At 37.8% G+C, this 18,294-nt stretch overlaps 1 protein-coding gene across 1 annotated transcript; it reads right to left on the bottom strand.

The window, feature by feature from the left end:
- Positions 1-3,595: 3,595 nt before the first annotated feature.
- LOC139308293 (vesicular inhibitory amino acid transporter-like) lies at positions 3,596-17,938 on the bottom strand. Its single transcript, XM_070931798.1, has 2 exons — positions 17,708-17,938; positions 3,596-4,741 (listed from the first exon to the last, which is right to left on the bottom strand). Exons 1-2 carry the CDS (start codon positions 17,936-17,938, stop codon positions 3,596-3,598), a joined length of 1,377 nt encoding a protein of 458 aa, XP_070787899.1.
- Positions 17,939-18,294: the final 356 nt, after the last annotated feature.

Genomic DNA, 18,294 nt, shown 5'->3' with positions numbered 1-18,294 from the left:
GCTGGGTTACTCCAGTATTAGATATAAAGTTCAAGATGTATACCAAGTGTGTTGAAAATACGTGGTTAGGAATACAAAAGAGAGGAAGAAATTCTCACTTACAATCTTTCTTCAATTTTACACATTTTTTCCCCACAGCAAAGAACTGCAGTCAAAATTACTGGTTGTTGAGATATCCACAATGTTGCATACCGTATGTTCCTCTATATATCCCTTGGGATCAAACCTTCTTCCCTCTCTCTAGAGGCCCTCAATCCTTAAGACTTGAGTTTCTTCCTGTATTCTGCAGTTTGAGAGCTTTCTGCTATTAAACTCTGTTGAATAAGAAGAAAGAAGTCGAGATACCTAGCCAAGGAAATAAGTACCAAGTGTCAGTTGACCTATCAGTTCTAAACAATGGGTTGCTTAATGACTTGAACCAGGGAGCCTATTGTGTAGTTGTTCAATAGGGAATCAAGTAACATGGGAGGTTTGACTTATAACGAAGCATTTTTATATCAAAACCAGTGAGATGCTGGAGCTGCTCGCTTGCTTGCTTGCTTGTTCATTCATTCATCCATCCATCCATCCATCTATCCATCCATCCATCCATCCATTCAATTCATGGAATTTTGCAAGCTGGTTGAGAGTAGAGCTGAGCACTTAGCACACCAATCGGCTGTTTGGGCATTCATGGATCAATGTGAATGGAAGTAATGAAATTGGCAGAGCCAGTTGTACTTTTTTCAACATATCACTGATTTACATTCATCCGGAGGGATGCAGTAATTTGTTGATTAGTTGAAATCTTATTGATAGATTACTCTTACCGACATTAATGGCTGGTGCATTTTCAACATGGGAATTTAATGAAATAATATTCAAGTAACTTGATCAGCATGACTAGCCTGCACACAATGTTATACCATAAGTGTTTTACTCTACTTGGTTTGGGCTTATCATGATATGTAAACCTGCCTATTACAGGTTAACATTATGGCTGAACTAATCCTCAATGTTTTGTTCAAGAAAACTATGATAAACATGATCCTAGCATAGACTTACAGTAAGTATGAGCTCTGAAAATGGCTGGCTTTATATAATGGTTAAGACAGGTTTTAAAGGATGATTTGTTGACTAAACCATAATTAGTTGATTTATACAATACATGAAAGATAAACAATGGTTTACAAACTAGAGTTGCTGGACTCACACATTCCACTAATTTAAAATCAACCCAATCCCACTATGACTGAATGTGCCATAATGTCTCCATTACTATTTCGGTAAGATCATTCATGTTTACATTTTAATAACATTATCGACAAATGAGAAGCAGCCTTTTTAATTTTATTTCTCATAACAGATTCATTTGCTAAGACAAAATTAATAAATCCTGCAGTATAAATAAATACAAAAAATACAAATGTCAAAAAATATAATTTCATGATGGTTTGCATGCTGATTTTGACAGTACGTTACTTTACTTGACAAACAAAACCGTTCAGGATATTATCAGGTTTTTTTTTTTGAAAGCCAACAGTTTTTTTGTCTAGCTAGCAGAGAAACTTCTGCTTTTAGTCTGCAGTTTTATTGAAGCATTGGCTCTGTTATGCAGTGAGACAACACTATATAACAAATCATAAGCAGGGAAACCTGCAAAGACATTTGTCTTTCAGAGATGTGGTTAGGATTTCATTATAAGAGGAATAACCCGGCACCATTTCGCTCTTAGTAGCTAGTCAATGTACAAATACACATAGCTTTTTTTATGAAGAGAAAATTTGCAATGGGTGTCCTTAATACTTGCTGTCTGCTATTTCTCTGGTCCAATCTGCACCCTTGTGATGCTTTTTAAAACACGAGATTGTATCATGCAGACTGAATTTGGTTTGGAGGAGCAGTAAATGAAGACCTCTACACACCATGTATCATTGCTTCTTCAGTACAAATCATTCGCTTCCCAACAAGACAACTTTTACTAGGGAAAAACAAACTCATAAAAAATGTCCTTTGTTAATCGATTACATCACGTTTCACTTTATGTTCTTCATACTAGAAGGCAAGGGTCATGATAAAAACAAGCAATAGGATATTTATTTATTTGCTTATATATTATGTCGCCAAGTCTGGCTAAGGTATTCCTAAATTTCTCTCCTGAATTACTAGAAGCGATACCAACTCCAACATTTTCACTTTGAAATATAAGAGAAGCTAGCTGTCAGCTTTGGAAGCCATATTAGGCCAGAAGCTTTCATGATGCCACCTTCTCATGTGTGGGGAAAGTAGGAGGGGGGATTTAGTAGAGGGGTTGTCTGTAGACATAATAGCATTCTTCCTGTCGGTCAAGGTCAGGGCGATCCTGCATCTGGAGAAGGAGTGGTCGAAGTGATGTCTCGAGATGGGATGGCGGTTGATTGGAGCATGTGATCGATTGAGGACTGAAGGGATGATTTTGGGGGTTTTGATTTACTGAGAGAAAACCCGGACCGCTCAGATTTGGGTTTTCCCAGATGTGCCAGTTTACCTAGTCTAGTAAATAGAACTTTGAAAATGCTTGCTTCAGAGTCTTTACTTGGAGCTGGGAGGGGTGGGGGTGGTTCTGGAATGCTGACACTAGCATTGTCTCATTTTGACTTGTCCAAAATCTGCTGTGGCTCTTGTAATAAATATCTCTGAAAAATCACAGTTATTTTAAATATAAACGTCACAATCAGGAATATTTGCATGCAAATGTGGAAATCATGGATTAGATCTGGTAGAATTGGACAGGCTTACATGCTTTATAGTTCAGCAATACCTCATGTGCACAGAGGCTCCAGGACTGCTGAACTGTAAATGGTAACAAGACAGAAGGAGAAATTGATTAAATAAAAGGATGGTCATAGTAGCTGATTTAACTGAATTACAACTAAATCAAAACTAGTTTTTGTTACGGCAACACCCATGTTTTTGGTCCCATCCTGTTTTTGGAGTATGTCTTTCAGCAGGGTAGGCCAAAAGCCAAGGACAGCTGCCTTTAACCTAGATCAAAGGTTCAACTCCTTTGCTTTCATCTGTTGAATCTAATGGAACTGTTTAACTAGTGCTATTATGTTGCATTGATTTCAATGGGGCTGAAGCACGGCTACTAGATCCAACCCCATGCAATCCTTTACAGATAGTCCTTGACTTACAACAGTTCATTTAGTGACTGCTCAAAGTTATAATGGCACTGAAAAAAAGTGACTTGACCATTTTTTTCAGTCACAACCTTTGTAGCTTCCCCATAATCATGGGTTCAAAATTCAGATGCTTGGCAACTGGTTCACATTTATGACCATTGCTGTGTCCCAAGGTCATGTGATCCCCTGTTGTGACCTTCTGACAAGCAAACTCAATGGGGAAACCAGATTCACTTAACAACGGGGTTACCAACTTATAAACTTCAATGATTCACTTAACAACTGTGGCAAAAAAAGTAATAAAATAGGACAAAACTCACATAACACATATCTCACTTAACAAAAGGAATTTTAGGGTTCCATTATGGTCGTAAGTCAAGAACGGACTGTGTTTTGATTTAAATTCTAATGTTCATGGTTGCAAGATATTAAAGTACTTTGGTTTCCCCATTTTATCCCAAAGCTTTCAATAAGCTTTTTATTGAGCATATGAGGCCAGCTAAGGTACAGAACATACCCAAGATAAACACTGATATGTCTGCACATTTCTCAAAAGGCATCAGCTTTTCCCATTTCAGCTTTAAGTGGAAAAAAGAAGGAAGGAGGAAGGTCATAGCTGCACCAGTAACACTGCCAGTTAGACCCATAAGAAGGACAAAGTGTGGTATGAACATGGCCATCAGAAGAGTCAATAGGAGGAGGACACTTTTTAAAAGCACAGCAAGCCATGATGATTCATAGTTGACTTTGTCCCTAGGTGATATGTGAGTGTGCAATATTTTTGTGACTGTAAAAAAGGGCAATGGGTAGGACAAGAGTGCCTTGGCCAAGAGACATAAATTCACTGAAATCTGTAAGGAGGAAGGAAGGTTGTCTGTAATAACCTCCTTTGTTTCTTCTCCCCATGTTAGCAAAGCCGTTATTGCAAAGATTATCTTGAATACGCAAGCCAAGAAATGGGTCCAATTCAACATAGACCTACACTCTCTAGGATTTTGCATGCTTTCTTCCAGGGTCAGAAGGAAAATTTGTGAAGTGTAGCTAAAAATGATCACACCAACTGAAATCAGAAAACTTTCAAATTCGACCGACAGGTTGAGCCTTGCCCAAGACCAACGGTGCCTTTGGGTCAAACAGTAAGCGATCACTATAAATATGGTGATGAAATGGGCCAGGGAGCAGAGCAGACTGAGTCTGGATACAACTTTCAAGGTTTTGATAAACACGCAGGGCAACAGACCTATAAATGCAATTATGGCCCAGGTTTTCTCAGTCATCGGTAACACCGGAAAGCTATGGGACAGCAAGTTCCCACTAATAACCAAATACAAAATGCATGTCATGATCAACTCCGTTATTTGGGTCACGTTGACCACTCTGCCCCCGAGTTTTGGGAAGAACCTTCTGCAGCAAGCGTTAGCGATGTCTTCATAGGTGCCTCTCACTCTCACAAGCTGCCCATCTTCGTTTTCCTCGTAGAGGCAAGCGATAAGAATTTTGCTGGTGTAGCAGCAGAAGATTGCAGCGAGGATAATAAGAAGCAGCCCACTGTATCCACTGTGGAGCAGAGCATATGGCAAGCCTAGAACAAAAATCCCCTAGAGACAAAACACAGAGAAGGCAAAAAAAAAAAGACTGAAGAAAGATGTCGCTTAGAAATTGCCCATCCAAACCTGCAGCTGACAATGGCTACCTTTGGCTAATTGCACAGAATGACTGCCCTTAGGTTAACCTGCCGCACTAAAGAATGGTTGCCCCCAAAATGCATATATTCACAACATACAAAGTTAGAAGAAATGTACACACAAACACATGCACACAGACCTACAAACACAACTGCCGGCAGGAGCACAGAGAGCCTAGGAAGCTGCATAGAGGTGAACAGCAGAGACAAGCTCTTATTAAATATTAAATGGTGGTTGTGATTACAGTCATAATTCTGAAAGGCTCTGAAGCAGCTATTTAATCATGGTGCATATTAATGTTCAATAGCGGTTCAATAATGATAAAATCAAAGAGCTTTAGCTGTCTTCACATGCTGTATGCAAATAGGGAAATGACACTTTTAGCAGCTATGCTAATAAATAAACATGAGGAGCCTCTCATGAATTTTTTTCTTTTCTAACTTTGCAATACTCTTTTTCAATGCTTCCTTGTATTTCTACATTCCCATGGGTCTATGCTGGTGGGGGGGACCCTTTTCTTTTGGCTTAGCCCCAGAAACAAGTTACCTTCTCCTCTCTGTGCTGAGCAGAGAAATGATATTTCTCCTAATTATACGTACTTAAGAAAAAAAAATGCTGCTACAGAGATCCTGATTTTAGCTTATATTCTGTTCACTTCCTCATCTTATCCCACAATCCTGTCAGTTTAGCAACACAATAAAAATTCCTAGAATAGACTGCCTACAAAAAGTAAAGATTCCCTTGAGCCAAGACTGAGTCCTGGTGATTATGTCCATTTTGGTTTTTTTGGCAGCAATACAGACTAACATCCCCAGGAATGTATTTTTTTTAAAAAAAAAATCAGCCAACCACAATTATGCCAAAATAACCAGAAGGAGGGCAGACTTTCTATCACTTCCACAATGGCTGATAGCATTGTAAGATGTTGGCACGAACTCTTCAGAGTGTGAGGAACATTTAGTCTTCTATTATTTGCTATCACCTTTTCTTTTGAAATAGAGACATGAGGGATTGGTCCTGTGACCCTGTGTGCCCAAGGAGCAACACCTCTGGCTGCATTTTTGCTTGCAAGATTCTATCCAAGAAATGAATACTAAGTCAGCTGTGTTTTTGAGAGTGAGAGTTATTACTTTATTTAGGTATTGCCTATTCCATAGGCAGACTTTTTATATAGTTATATTACCTACCTATCATAGGGACCATGTAAAGCATTTGTTATATGAACAGAACAGAACAGAACAGAACAGAACAACAGAGTTGGAAAGGAACTTGGAGGTCTTCTAATCCCACCTCTTGCTCAGGCAGGAAACCTATACTATTTCAGACAAATGGTTTTCCAATCTCTTCTTAAATACTTCCAGTGTTGGAGAATTCACAACTTCTGGAGGCAAGTTGTTTCACTGGTTAATTTGATGGAGCTACTTGATAATGTACTTGATAAAGCTACTTGATAAAGCTACTTGGAACCATCTATCAAATTCTTTCAGTATTACCAAAATAGCGCTGTCTTTTTCTAGGTTTATATGCCTGCTTCAAAAGATATTCCAAACTGTATCTGGAAAGTGATTTTGTGCACACACACATACCAAGGCAGTGACCAACTACGTGAGCTATGTGAACGATGCAGCTGTGTTAACGATACGGTGGGAGGTGTTTCATTCATAGTCTTCCTGACCTTTGTATTGGCACATCTGTTTCAGTGAGAAGTTGTATCTCAATTGTCCAAATCTCCAGGCCTACCTAACACAGAAGCAAACACACTCTGGAACCGTAGAATTAAGGTCTATTCAGGCTGGAGGCCTGGCACAAATTGAGTACATGACAGTAGCAGTCTGTTGTAAAGTCAGCGCTGGGAGCTACTACTTCCCAGCGCTTCTTATAGGTGGTACCATGTCTACAAATTTTAGCAAGGGGTTCTCTGCCCAGTTGCTGGGTGGGCATGGTCATGGTGGGCTGGCCTAGTCGGCCTCCTGCACCACGGTGATGGTGGGGGGCATTTTTGCCCTCCCTGACCTCCGGAGGCTTTCCTTGAACCTCCAGGAGGGCGACAACGGTTTCCGGCCTTCCCGAACAAGCTTTTACTGAACTTAACCATCCTAAATGGAGCTGCTCTGGTTGTGGCTCTCTAAAATATTTTTCCCTTTTAACCATATCAAATCCAAGCATTATGGTGGATCTTCATATCAGGATAGGAAGAATGGTTGCCAACCAGCTATTTTGGCAGCATCAATAAACCAGTAAAGTAAAATACTGGGAATCACACCTTAAGCAGTGTCAATGTTTTGGTTCTTTAAAATCCAGCAGGCTTAGTACACAATATTGATATAGCATTAATTCCAGATACAGAACTAACATGAGATGCATGAAAAATATATTTTCTTGCCATATTTTCTATCTTCTACCCTATTTTTGTCTTACCAAACATCTGTTTGATGGTACAATTTAATAGCCTTTTTGGCGCTTGCATTGACATATATTGTTTTCTGCTGTCATGTAAGTATATCTCTACCAAGTTGTTTACATGCATTTAATGAAGTAGGACCTAGTTCAGAAATTTATTAACATTTCTCATCAATGAACTAGTTAGCAAAATACTGGGAACAAACATTCTAAGTAACAATGCATTTACCACTGCTTTTACAAACACAGAAAGTGCAAAATTAACCCACATTAACCTCCCAGTTTTATGGAGCCATTACAGTGATGCAATATGTTTGGGCAATCCAAACTTGTTGTGGCTACATGCTTAAACAAGTAATTGGAACAGAAATGCATTAAAATAAGAAGGCCTTTATACGTCATTTTAAGTGGAAAAGGTTAGTACAAAATATTCTAAGGATTATAAATGTCTTCTTAGATAGATTATTGTATATTTTTAGAAATTTTATTATCTTTGTGTTTGCATATAGATATAAAGCTGGAGTCTCATTTGAAGCATTACAACTGCCCAGGTTTAAAAGGGAATCATCTTTTAGGAATCCAAGATCCTAGCACTCAATTTTGGCCCCGAATCATATTATTCCATTATTAAGAAATCTTAGCTTTAAAATAGTAAGGTGTAGTTGCTGCTTGATTGTACAGGATTTCTATTTACAGTAGATATTTGTATTAGAAATTTGACATTGGAAGTTAATGATCCCCCCTTCTTTGTTTATTTTAATGGTGAGAAAGGCTTCTTCACATTTCTATGGTCTTCCATAGAAACTTATGGTTTTATGGTGCCTAAGAACATTCTGTTAATTTTCTACTTGTTTCCTCCCTCCACAGCATCATGCATTTTCCTGGCATATTTTCTAAGAAAACACAATATCACTGTCAAATGTTGTTTTATCTATGGGTGTGGGTGTGTGGGAAGGTACCTTAGGGAGCAATTGCAATCTGATTGCTTTGAACTCTGGCACCTGTGCATGTTAATTCAATGCCTGCTGAATCTAAATGTAAAAAACCTCTTCTATTTTACAACTGAAATACAGAGGAATGCTTCCTTCAGTTGAATCTGAAGGACAGAAGGTAGAGCTAAAACTTTAGCTGTGCTTAAGGACAAGCCAAAATATTATTGTTTTGTCAAGTGATGATGGTTTGGGTCCAGGCTTGCCTGCCATTATTTTCCATATTAAGGTGGGGGGGGCAGGAATCTGCTGGCAAACCTTCTCTGTTGCAGTTCCTTTATTTGGGAATTCCTAGACTCCAGAGATTCAAGCAGCCCTTCATTATTGGCATTTCAGAAAGTTGTTAAAGCAACACTATTACTCGGTGTTTTGAACCAGGACTGATTGCTTCTGGTGGCCACCTAGAGACTTCTATTCTATTCTTGTTTTGATTCTCTATCTTCTGTCTTTTGTACACCATCCAGCTGCTGCAGATTGGGATGGGTTCCAAAACTGTGAACTGACTTGAGCTGGGCAAATTAGCATCTTGTTAAACATTCCAAAAATGGGATCCAGTTTAAATACCTGGAGGAAAGGATGCTATAAACTAGAAAAGACAAAGGACAAGGGGGCAATACATAGAAGGAGGAGAGAGAGAGAGAATAAAATAAAGAATATGGTATCAAGATGTTATCCTATCACATTTCTGCCTCCAACGTAACACCTGGTATTTTCCTTAAGGATGGTTTTTCTCAAACACTTGAAATCCATTCAGGAATTTAGATGAATGCTTCCGAGTAGGTAAAAATTGGAGTTGTTTAGTGAAGTTCTAAATAGGAGGAAGAGGAGGAGCAGAAAAAGAAGAAGGTAATGTATTGAAATTGGCTATGATGTGAGCACTTATTTTCAAATAGTCCAGAACCATAGCAACCCCAGAATCATATGCGGTTCCATATTGTGTGAAGAGCTGTATTCAATAACTCTCAAATACAGCCTCCTTTTCATAAGGTAGCTGAGTGCATCCAGGGTTCAAGAGAGAGTGGACCAAAACTAGTATGTGCAGACTGTTCTCTTTCCAGCTTGATCCATGAACATATTGGATGTCAGCTGAATGTCTAAACAAGGCCAGTCCTGTCAGCGGTTTGGTACTTTAAAATTCAGCAGGCTTAGTGTACATTATTGATGCAGCATGAATTCCACATACAGAACTATTGACATGATAAACATACAAAAGACATCTTCTGCCATCTTAATAATCAATGTTTGATGGTGATGCACAATTAATGTTGTGGTCCGATAATTGACATATTTTTCCTATTGTCATGTAAATATATCAAATTGTTTACATGTATTTAATGATGTAAGACCTAGTCAGGATGTTTAGGTATATTTTTCCTAATATACACATTTTGTATATACTTTCCTATCCTATCCCTGGAAATAGGAAAAAGACATTGCAAGGAACATTTGGGAAAGAAAAATGGGGTTTAAAATTTGACCCTGTACTAACTGTCAACATCTAACTATTCATGTTTATAATGCACATATTCAGATTTTTTTAAAAAAAACCAAAACAATGAAGATTTCTTGCACGTGTTTCTCCCGACAGATATCAGTTGTAGCATATCTATGTATCTATCTATCAAATCCACATACATGCTAATTTTATCTTCAGTAAAGGATATAAACAGGATTCTGGTTAAAACTGACAGCATGATGCTGCTTTAAGGCCTATTAATTTGAGCAAACACATGACAAGGTTCACCCTTTCTGCCCAGCCTCATATGATTTACTTAGTTTTAGTTTACGGCATTGGGTGAACCCAGCCGTTACAACTTCTGAACCATGGATTATGGCATCCTGCAATTTAAGCCCAGGCAACCATGACTTATTCAACAAGCCACAATTAAGCAACATGACTTAGTATATGACCTGAACCTAGCCAATGAGCTAAGTAAGGACAGCATTTGCTTAATTTTTCTCCTGAACAATGAAAAGAGCATGAATGAAATAGCCTTAGCAAGATATTTTCCTCCGAGTATCACAAAACAATGGCAAGACACAGTATCCATTCAGATTGTGGGTCCTCTTCAACTGTCCTCATATCAAGATATGTGATTGGAAGAAAGGTTCGTTTTCCCCCCCCCCCCCCATTTATCTCCAAGGGAAAAGATTCTCTACAGCTCACTAACTCTGAGAAACAGGGTGTGATTTGTCATCGTGGCTCTGTGTAATCGGTGTTTAGGGCATTTGATTTTCTGGAATAGCTCCGTTTGCTCATTTGAGCAAGGAAAGCATCATGCTTTACTTTTCCCCAAGAAAATGCACGCCGTTGCCGCTTTTATGCGCTTAGCAATGCATGATAGATTAAACCATAGATACATGGTGAAAGAAAGGACTGCTGTAAATACCATTTATGTGCAGCTTATGCATATAGATTTCTACCCTAAAGTCATCAGACTTTTCTTGGAACCTCTCCTTGAAAACACTGGGAGTTACTCTTGTTTGGCTTAACATTTTTTTAAACTAACATTTTAGCAAAAATGGATTTTCTTGAAGAAAAGAAAAAGTTCCGGCTATGCAAAATTTTAGCCTTAGGCTGTCAATCATCGAGAACTGGTGTTTACGGCTTTTTTATTTGTTTTCCTTAAAGCATGGCTTTAGTTTTTTTCCCCCTCCTCTTCTTTTAAGGCTGTTTATTAAAGCAATTTACTTACACAAAAGATAAAGTGGAAAGAAATGGAAGCTTTAAAAGTTACAGCATCCATCTCAGGTAACAGGATTGTAGATATTTCAGTAGTGTATAGTACAGACTTTCCTCTTACCATCTTAAAAGGATTGCTGGCAGGCCCTACATGACAAGTGAGAACCTTATCATTATGTCTTTCATGGAAAGATGACTTGAAAAAGCATGAAATAGGTAGGGTTTTTTTATTCCCTCACACGAGCATATATAAGAAATGCAACCCACAGACCTGCTGACATAAAAGGCAAGAACCAACAGAAATGAGAGGCTTAGGAAAGGATCTAGTTCATTTTATACTTGCTGAAATATATTAATTTTGACAAAAGTAAAAAGCAGTCAGATCATCGGTTGGTTCAAACATTGCATTTGCATTTATGCTTTTTACCAACAAAAAAAATTGCATTCGCATAAAAGCTGCTCAGCCAAGTCAAAATAAACCATGAAGCTGAAGATATACCTACTTTAATTTGGTTTAGCCACTGAGCCAATAAAGAAGAATATTTGTAGCTCAGGATTGAAATGAGAGGTCCTTGGTGTCCTTTGAGCTTGGTTGTTTTCTTGCAGATATTTCTTTACTCAAACTAAAGTGGTCATCAGTGGTGACCATCATCAGTGGTGGAACGGTGCTCCCACTGATGATGTTATCTAGCTTGGGTAATGAAACATCTGCAAAAAACCAACTAGTTTGGGTAATGAAACATCTGCAAGAAAACAATCAAGCTCAGAGAGCATCAAGAACATTTTAGCCGCTGAGGTTTGTAAACCAATGTGTATAGCTTAGCATGTTGTGTGAAGCCAGATGTTCATTAAATAACTCATGGTCAAGAAATTAGGGTTAGTGTGTCATTGCACTAATAATGTAATTTGTTGGGTTTAAACGTTACATGTTGTACTAAGGTTTCAATAAACATTTGGCAGTTAGGACAGGAGCATTTTTACAGAATCTAGCAGTCGATACTCTGATCTGGTACAGGAAGAAAGGAAGGAAGGGAGGAAGGAAGAAAGGAAGGAAGGGAGGGAGGAAGGGAGGTTGGCAGCAGTGGGTTTCTTCTGGTTCACCCCTGTTCGGGCGAACCGGTAGTGCCAGCAGAGGGAGGCTCCGCCCACCCACCTGGATGTCATCATGGACACTCTGCGCATGCACAGAAGTTTCTGTGCATGCGCAGAAGCTCCGCACACACACAAAGCGAGTGCACATACACGCATGTCCCCTGTTCCAAACCGGTAGCAAAGGTAAGAGGAACCCACTACTGGAGGTTGGGGACCCCTGGCTCAGAGGTTAAAGATGCTGAGCTTGTCAGTTGGAAAGCTGACAGCCCAGGTTTGAGACCCAAGCACTGTATGAGAAGATCTGTTTCTGTCCCAGCTTCGGCCCATCTAGCAGTTTGAAAGTATGCAAATGTGGGCAGATAAATAGGTACCATTTCAATGGGAAGGCAACAGCATTCCATGTGCCTCAGCATATAGTCATGCTGGCCACATGACCATGGAAATGTCCTCAGACAGCACTAGGCCCCCTCAGCTAAGAAACGGAGACAAGCACTTCGCCCTAGAGATGAACAGAACTGGGCAGGGGAAACCTATACCTTTAAGGATGCATTGAGGATTTTGCTTCCTGCAATGTTCTTCTTGCAGCCTCTGATTGGATCCAAAGCACTTTTGAGTTAAGCTTTGCTTTTGCTGGTTCTTCCTGCCATCACAAATTTTAGTTTTTGGAGACTAATCCTGCTGATAGCAGACTCCTGTGCTCCTTTACAGGATTTCTCTCCAACACTGTTGAGTTGGAAAGAATAAAATACAAAGGGGATGAAGGAGCTAATCCTTAAATGTATGTTATGAGTATCATGGAACAATTTACAAGGTGCCTTGTATAGAAGGTGCCAGGTGACTTTTAAAAAAATGAAATTTAAACAATTAGGCCTATTTAGCATTCATAGATCCTTCTGCTCGTCGGGTTAGTAAAACTGATCCAAAGGAGCTTTATAACAAACAATAATCAAATCTGATACTGTAGTGAAGGTTTGCTCTTTTTTTCTTATTTTTTCTCACCTAGTAAACTTTGCTTATGATATTTTCAACTGTTTCTCTTTTCTGGATGTGAAATATGCAAAATCTGCTAGAAAAATTCCTTCTGTCTTAAATAAAAACTGCACCTTACAGTTGTAATTTAGTGAATTCTATTTGAACAATTTGAGTTCTAACAAATCAGGGATATTATTTTGAGATGACACTTTAAAAAAATACAGGGAATTACACATGTCAATATTATAGACAGACAGATAGACAGATGAGAGAGAAAGAAAATGGTAAAGAGAAGGTAGGATAGCTAATATAATACAAAGGGCACAAGAAAATGGTGGGGAAAGTTTTGTGGCTACCATCCTTGCTTTTCCCAGCAAAATTTGGGAGCAGATATTAATAATAATAATAGTTATAATAAATCAGAAAGGCTGGTCTGCAACAGAAATGTTAGCATGAGTATGAATAAAAGTTCCTGATATAAGGGGGAAAAAATCTGTGGGAATCTTGATTCATCTTAACAAAAGGGTTGAGATATTCTAAACTCATAAATAGGAGGAATATTTGAGTCCCCTTAATGTGAATCATCTCCATCTAGTTAAAAATGAGCTGTCTTTGGACAGTTACCCTATGGATTTGAAGCAAAGTCTCAATGCTGGGCAGTTTCTAGTAGGCTTCGGAGAATTCCCTTATTTTTAAAGTTGATCTTAAATCAAGTGGTTAATTTGTTTTAATTTATCCCATTACTCCAGTGTTGACTAATTCTTTAAATAGTTCAACGTTACTTTAAATGTTAAAGTAAGATGCTTTGGGAACAAGTTACAGCTAAAATCCGGGAGGCAACAATTAACATTAAAGAAATGTTGGGATTTGTAGGTATAAAGGTCGAGACTCAATACAGAATATGACGGGAATGCATTTCTATTCCTTATGCATCCTGAAGTGACTGAGCTTTTCCCATTCTTATTTTCCAAACAACTCAGAGCATAGCACTTTTCTCGTTTGATGATTTTATGCTAGCTATCTTGCATGACTTCAAACAGAACTTGGAACTGCTAGCTCTTAATTGCCATGCAAAAGATTGTTGCCCTTTCCTCAGGGTAGGGCAAAACAACGGTGTTGTTCTCATTTATAACACTCACTTTCCACCCGTAAAGAGCAGCCTGATTGCTTTAATCATTCTTCTAAGGTCTGCAAAGACCTTTTCCCTCCAAGTTCCAATTGATTATTATTTCATATGGGTTTTTCTATTTTTATCACCCCATCTTATCTTGCTTTTAAAGGAAAAAGCATGATTCCATAAATAAAAACCAAGGAAATGCTGAATTCTATTACAATAAAAGTCAACAGAATTCAAACTAAAGTTAACACATACTGTATGTAGATAAGTGTCCCATATACACACTGTTGGGGTCCTGCAGTGGAATGTAGTTTGGAATCTTACTATAGTCTGGCAAGATTCTGTCTGTAGGTGAACAATAATAAAGAAAGTACTGTACTCAGAAATAACTCAACTGCCTAATTATAGATATACTCTGTGAATTGCTAGATCGGGCTATCTTAGCCCTCTTCCTGCCTATCTGACTTTCCAAGCTCCCTGCTTCCTTGCCCTCTGGGAAGCAGTCCCTCTTTCCTGGGACTCCAGATTATGTTCCATCACAGTTGTACTGCTCTCCTTAAATCATAAATTCTTTATACTGCATTGGTCACACACTCCATCTCAAATAGTACATCCAGTTTGGGCACCATCCTTTCAGAAGGATTCAGGCAAACTGGAAGAACTCCACAAAAGTGGACTAGAACCTAGTTCCTATAAAGAGAGACTGAAGGAAGGTTATATGCATAACCTTGAAGAGACAAGGGAAATTTATGAAAGCACTCTTCAAATATCTAAACAGATGTAAATACAGAAGAAAGCCAACATCTGTTGTTTCCAGAAGGAAGGACACAAATGGCCTTAGAACACAGGGAGAGAGACAATAGGTCTCTGGTAGGGGGAAAACCCCCCCCAGAAATAGGATTTTGATAGTGTTATCTAGATAAATAGTGGTTTCCATTTGTTGGATGTGTTCAAGAAGAATTAGCTATTTAATAGCTATTTGGAGATAGCTGTCAAGTTGGAAATGTTTTAATTTGGATTCCTACACAGATTAGGAGTTTAAATTTGATGACCTAAATAGTCCTTTGCAACTATGTTTCAAAGATTCTATGAGGCCTATGCTTATTATTATTTCTCAGTTTAAGTTTTGGACAACACCAACAAAGAAAAATATCTTCAAAGATGCATCTATTAGTTCTGAGTTAGTACTGATTTACTCAAACATGGTTCACAAATCTAAAATAGATTGAAAAATCCTCCCATTAAAAACATTGTGATTAGTGTAGGGTGTATTGTGATTGACACAATTTGGAACTGACTTTTTTCCAGTCAGAAAACAAATTGTTTTCTAAACTCAGTACAAAATTGAGGCCTATTGCCCTTCTAGAGAAATTATTCGTAGCATGATAGAATCTGAAGGCACCCTGTAGTCTTGAATTTCCACTGTCAGATCTTTCCCTGAGTTGTACCTAGTGATGACTGAATGTAGGGCATCTCAGATAGAAACATTGAGAAATACAAACTCAAATAAACTGTACAACAAGAGAATCATGAAATGTTTGGATGAAATAAGAAAAAATAAGAACAGCGGGAGTAACAGAACAAAGATTTCACAATAATATAAGCATATTAGGAATCAGTTGTAAACTTATATGGTTTTTACGGCTCAAGGGGAAGCATCAAGGGGAAAGAAATTCTTCAATCAAGTCATCTGAAAAATCTGTCTTACTGTTCTGCACAACAAATATAGGACTAACTTATTTCAGACTCCAGATGGGCATTATGAAATCTCTCTAAAACGATTCCCTGAAATGTCTTTTCAATTTTCATCATTCATAATTGTATGTTTGCTTACAAAGGAGTTTTACTGAATCATGAGAAAGATACTTCAAGCAAATGTATATAGAATTCCAGCATATGTTCTTCTGACATTGCTATTTTAACTGATTGGCTATTTACTACTTATTAACACCATTGATTATTATTGGCATACTAGTATTTTATTACCAAAACAATTAAAACACCTCTCATATTTAAAACTGTATTTTAATTAACATCTGCTGCAATGTTGGCATATTGTACTTCCAAAGACATTAGACAAAACAAGGTATCTAATATCTTCTGGCAATGTTTAGGTAATTACTTTTAACTGGTTTTTGTTTATCACTATATTCTGACAGATTGAAACTGTATTTCAAGCTATTGATGAAAAGCTTCCTGCATGCTATATCAAATCTATATAAAGCAGGTTTTTAAAAATACAATTAGACATTTCTGCAAACAAAATAATGTCCTCTCCCACCCACCCCCAACCCCGTTCTTTAAACTAAATAGAATCTTTAGATTAGGTGGAAGAGATAGCATTGCGATAAATAAATTATAAACGATCAATTTTCTCCCCCAACTTTAGTAAAATACCAAAATTTGAAAGTTAGCCTTTGCCTTTAAGGGCAGAAAAGGGAATGGTGCAAAGAAGTACCAAAATATTTTTATATTTACTTTTTCATTTAAACTCTCTAATAAAAATACCCTATCCAACCATATTTAAGTTCTACCTAATACTTCACTCGGTTGGAGATTGGGAGTATGAAGTCAAGTGGTCCCTGCTTCTTGTTAACAGAACAGTTGCTTTACTTGCTGGATAGCAAAGCATGTATAGAAGCCGACTGGCAAAGCCATTATTTAAGGCTCTTTGGTTAAAAGGCTAAAACCTTTTGTCAAAATGGAGAGTGTCACTTCTGGACTTTTGCCATGGTGAGGCAGATTGAATCATTGACCTCATGGAGGCAGACCATGGTTACCTGCAAAACCTAATGTTTTTCCTCTTTCAGACATCTACAGTTGCTGTGGCAGTATTACAGATACATACTTCTTTAGTTCCTAACACAATTAAATAAGGTAGGCAACTGTGCATATTTATTAAAAGCAGGTATCCCTTTTGACGCAGTTCTTAATTCAGTGCTGCTACAATTGTTGTAGTGAAACCAGTCAAGCCAAAAACAATTGGTTGTACTTCCGTCTGAATCCCATTAATGAAAGCAATCCAAATAATGTGAACCAACATTTGATGCATGTAGCTGTAGCAGAGATCAATAAAATTTTGATTGGAATTTAGCCTCCATCCATCAAGGAGTTTGCAAATCATTAACCTCCTTGGGGTGATTTTAGATATAAGTCATACTTAAGTAGACCCACCGAAATTAAGTCAGTTTTGATTAATTTATGTCAAAATGATTTCAATAGGTTTTGGCTAAATATGACTATGGTTGCTTCTAGCTCATTATAATTATAGTTGCTTAGGCAGAAATATCACTATATATATATAAAACATAACTGAGTAAGAAAAGCAAAGATGAGATGATCCTATCCCAAAGTACTTATAAACTAATTTTCAAAAATTGAGGAGAAAAAAATAAAGGAGGAAAGACTTGGAGGAAAAAAAAGAGACAGGATACATGTAAATCAATATAGTCTATAAAAACCCTAGAACCACAATTTAATCAGCATTTCCTTCCTTTTTATTTTGTTTTATCTATTGTTTTGTCCTTTGAATGGAAAATGGGAAATGTTCAAAAGGCAACGAAATGAAAACAGTTTAAGAAAAGGATGAAGAGATGAACATAATTGATTATCAAGCACCAAGTTACCTGAATAGCATTAGTTACATTCCAACCAGCTTCCCAAGTAGTGATCAGTGTACTTTGAGCATTTTGTGTACGCACTTGGGATTCACAGTTTTGGTCTTGCACCTGTGCACCAAGCTCCAAAGAAAGGTCTACCACTTCGTCTTCTTCATCATGAATCCTATTCAGTCCATCCTGTCTGGCAAAATTCACTTTTTCTTCATCAGTAGAGAGGCAACCATTCCAACTCACCATGTTGAAAAAGACAGATTTTGTGCTCTTAAAGTGATTTGAAAGAGATGAAAACATTTGCTTTGTTTAAGCTACCCTGGTGTACCAGATGGCTGTAGTAATTATACTATTCTTGTTGGAATTAATTTTCCAGTAGTGCTGTCTTATTAGAATTTCTGGAAGATGTACTGAGATAAAGAGGATGCTACTGAATTCTTCATTAGTGGCAGTGCCAAAGACTGCTCTAACGAGACTGTTTGCAACAATCCTCAGTGTGCTGCTCTCAATCCGGGAGAGTGAGAATCCTGAAAAACCAAGACATCCAATTGAATTCCTCTCAGTTATGGTCATTGAGTCAAGCAGTCAATTGTCAATCAGTC

This window comes from Pituophis catenifer, unplaced genomic scaffold (genome assembly GCF_029215685.1).
Source record: "Pituophis catenifer annectens isolate HBS135680 unplaced genomic scaffold, rPitCat1.0.hap2 SCAF_1, whole genome shotgun sequence".
In the NCBI taxonomy this organism is placed as follows: Eukaryota; Metazoa; Chordata; class Lepidosauria; order Squamata; family Colubridae; genus Pituophis; species Pituophis catenifer.
Note: the sequence above shows the minus strand (reverse complement) of the source record. Positions and strands in the feature narration are given on the sequence as shown.

What these genes read in the sequence shown, in the direction of transcription:
- LOC139308293 (XM_070931798.1), bottom strand. Translation starts at nt 17,938, where the DNA reads ATGGTGAGTTGGAATGGTTGCCTCTCTACTGATGAAGAAAAAGTGAAT. An exon ending in ATGTAACTAATGCTATTCAG is followed by an intron (nt 4,742 to 17,707) that starts GTAACTTGGTGC and finishes TTTTGTCTCTAG; the next exon opens with GGGATTTTTGTTCTAGGCTT.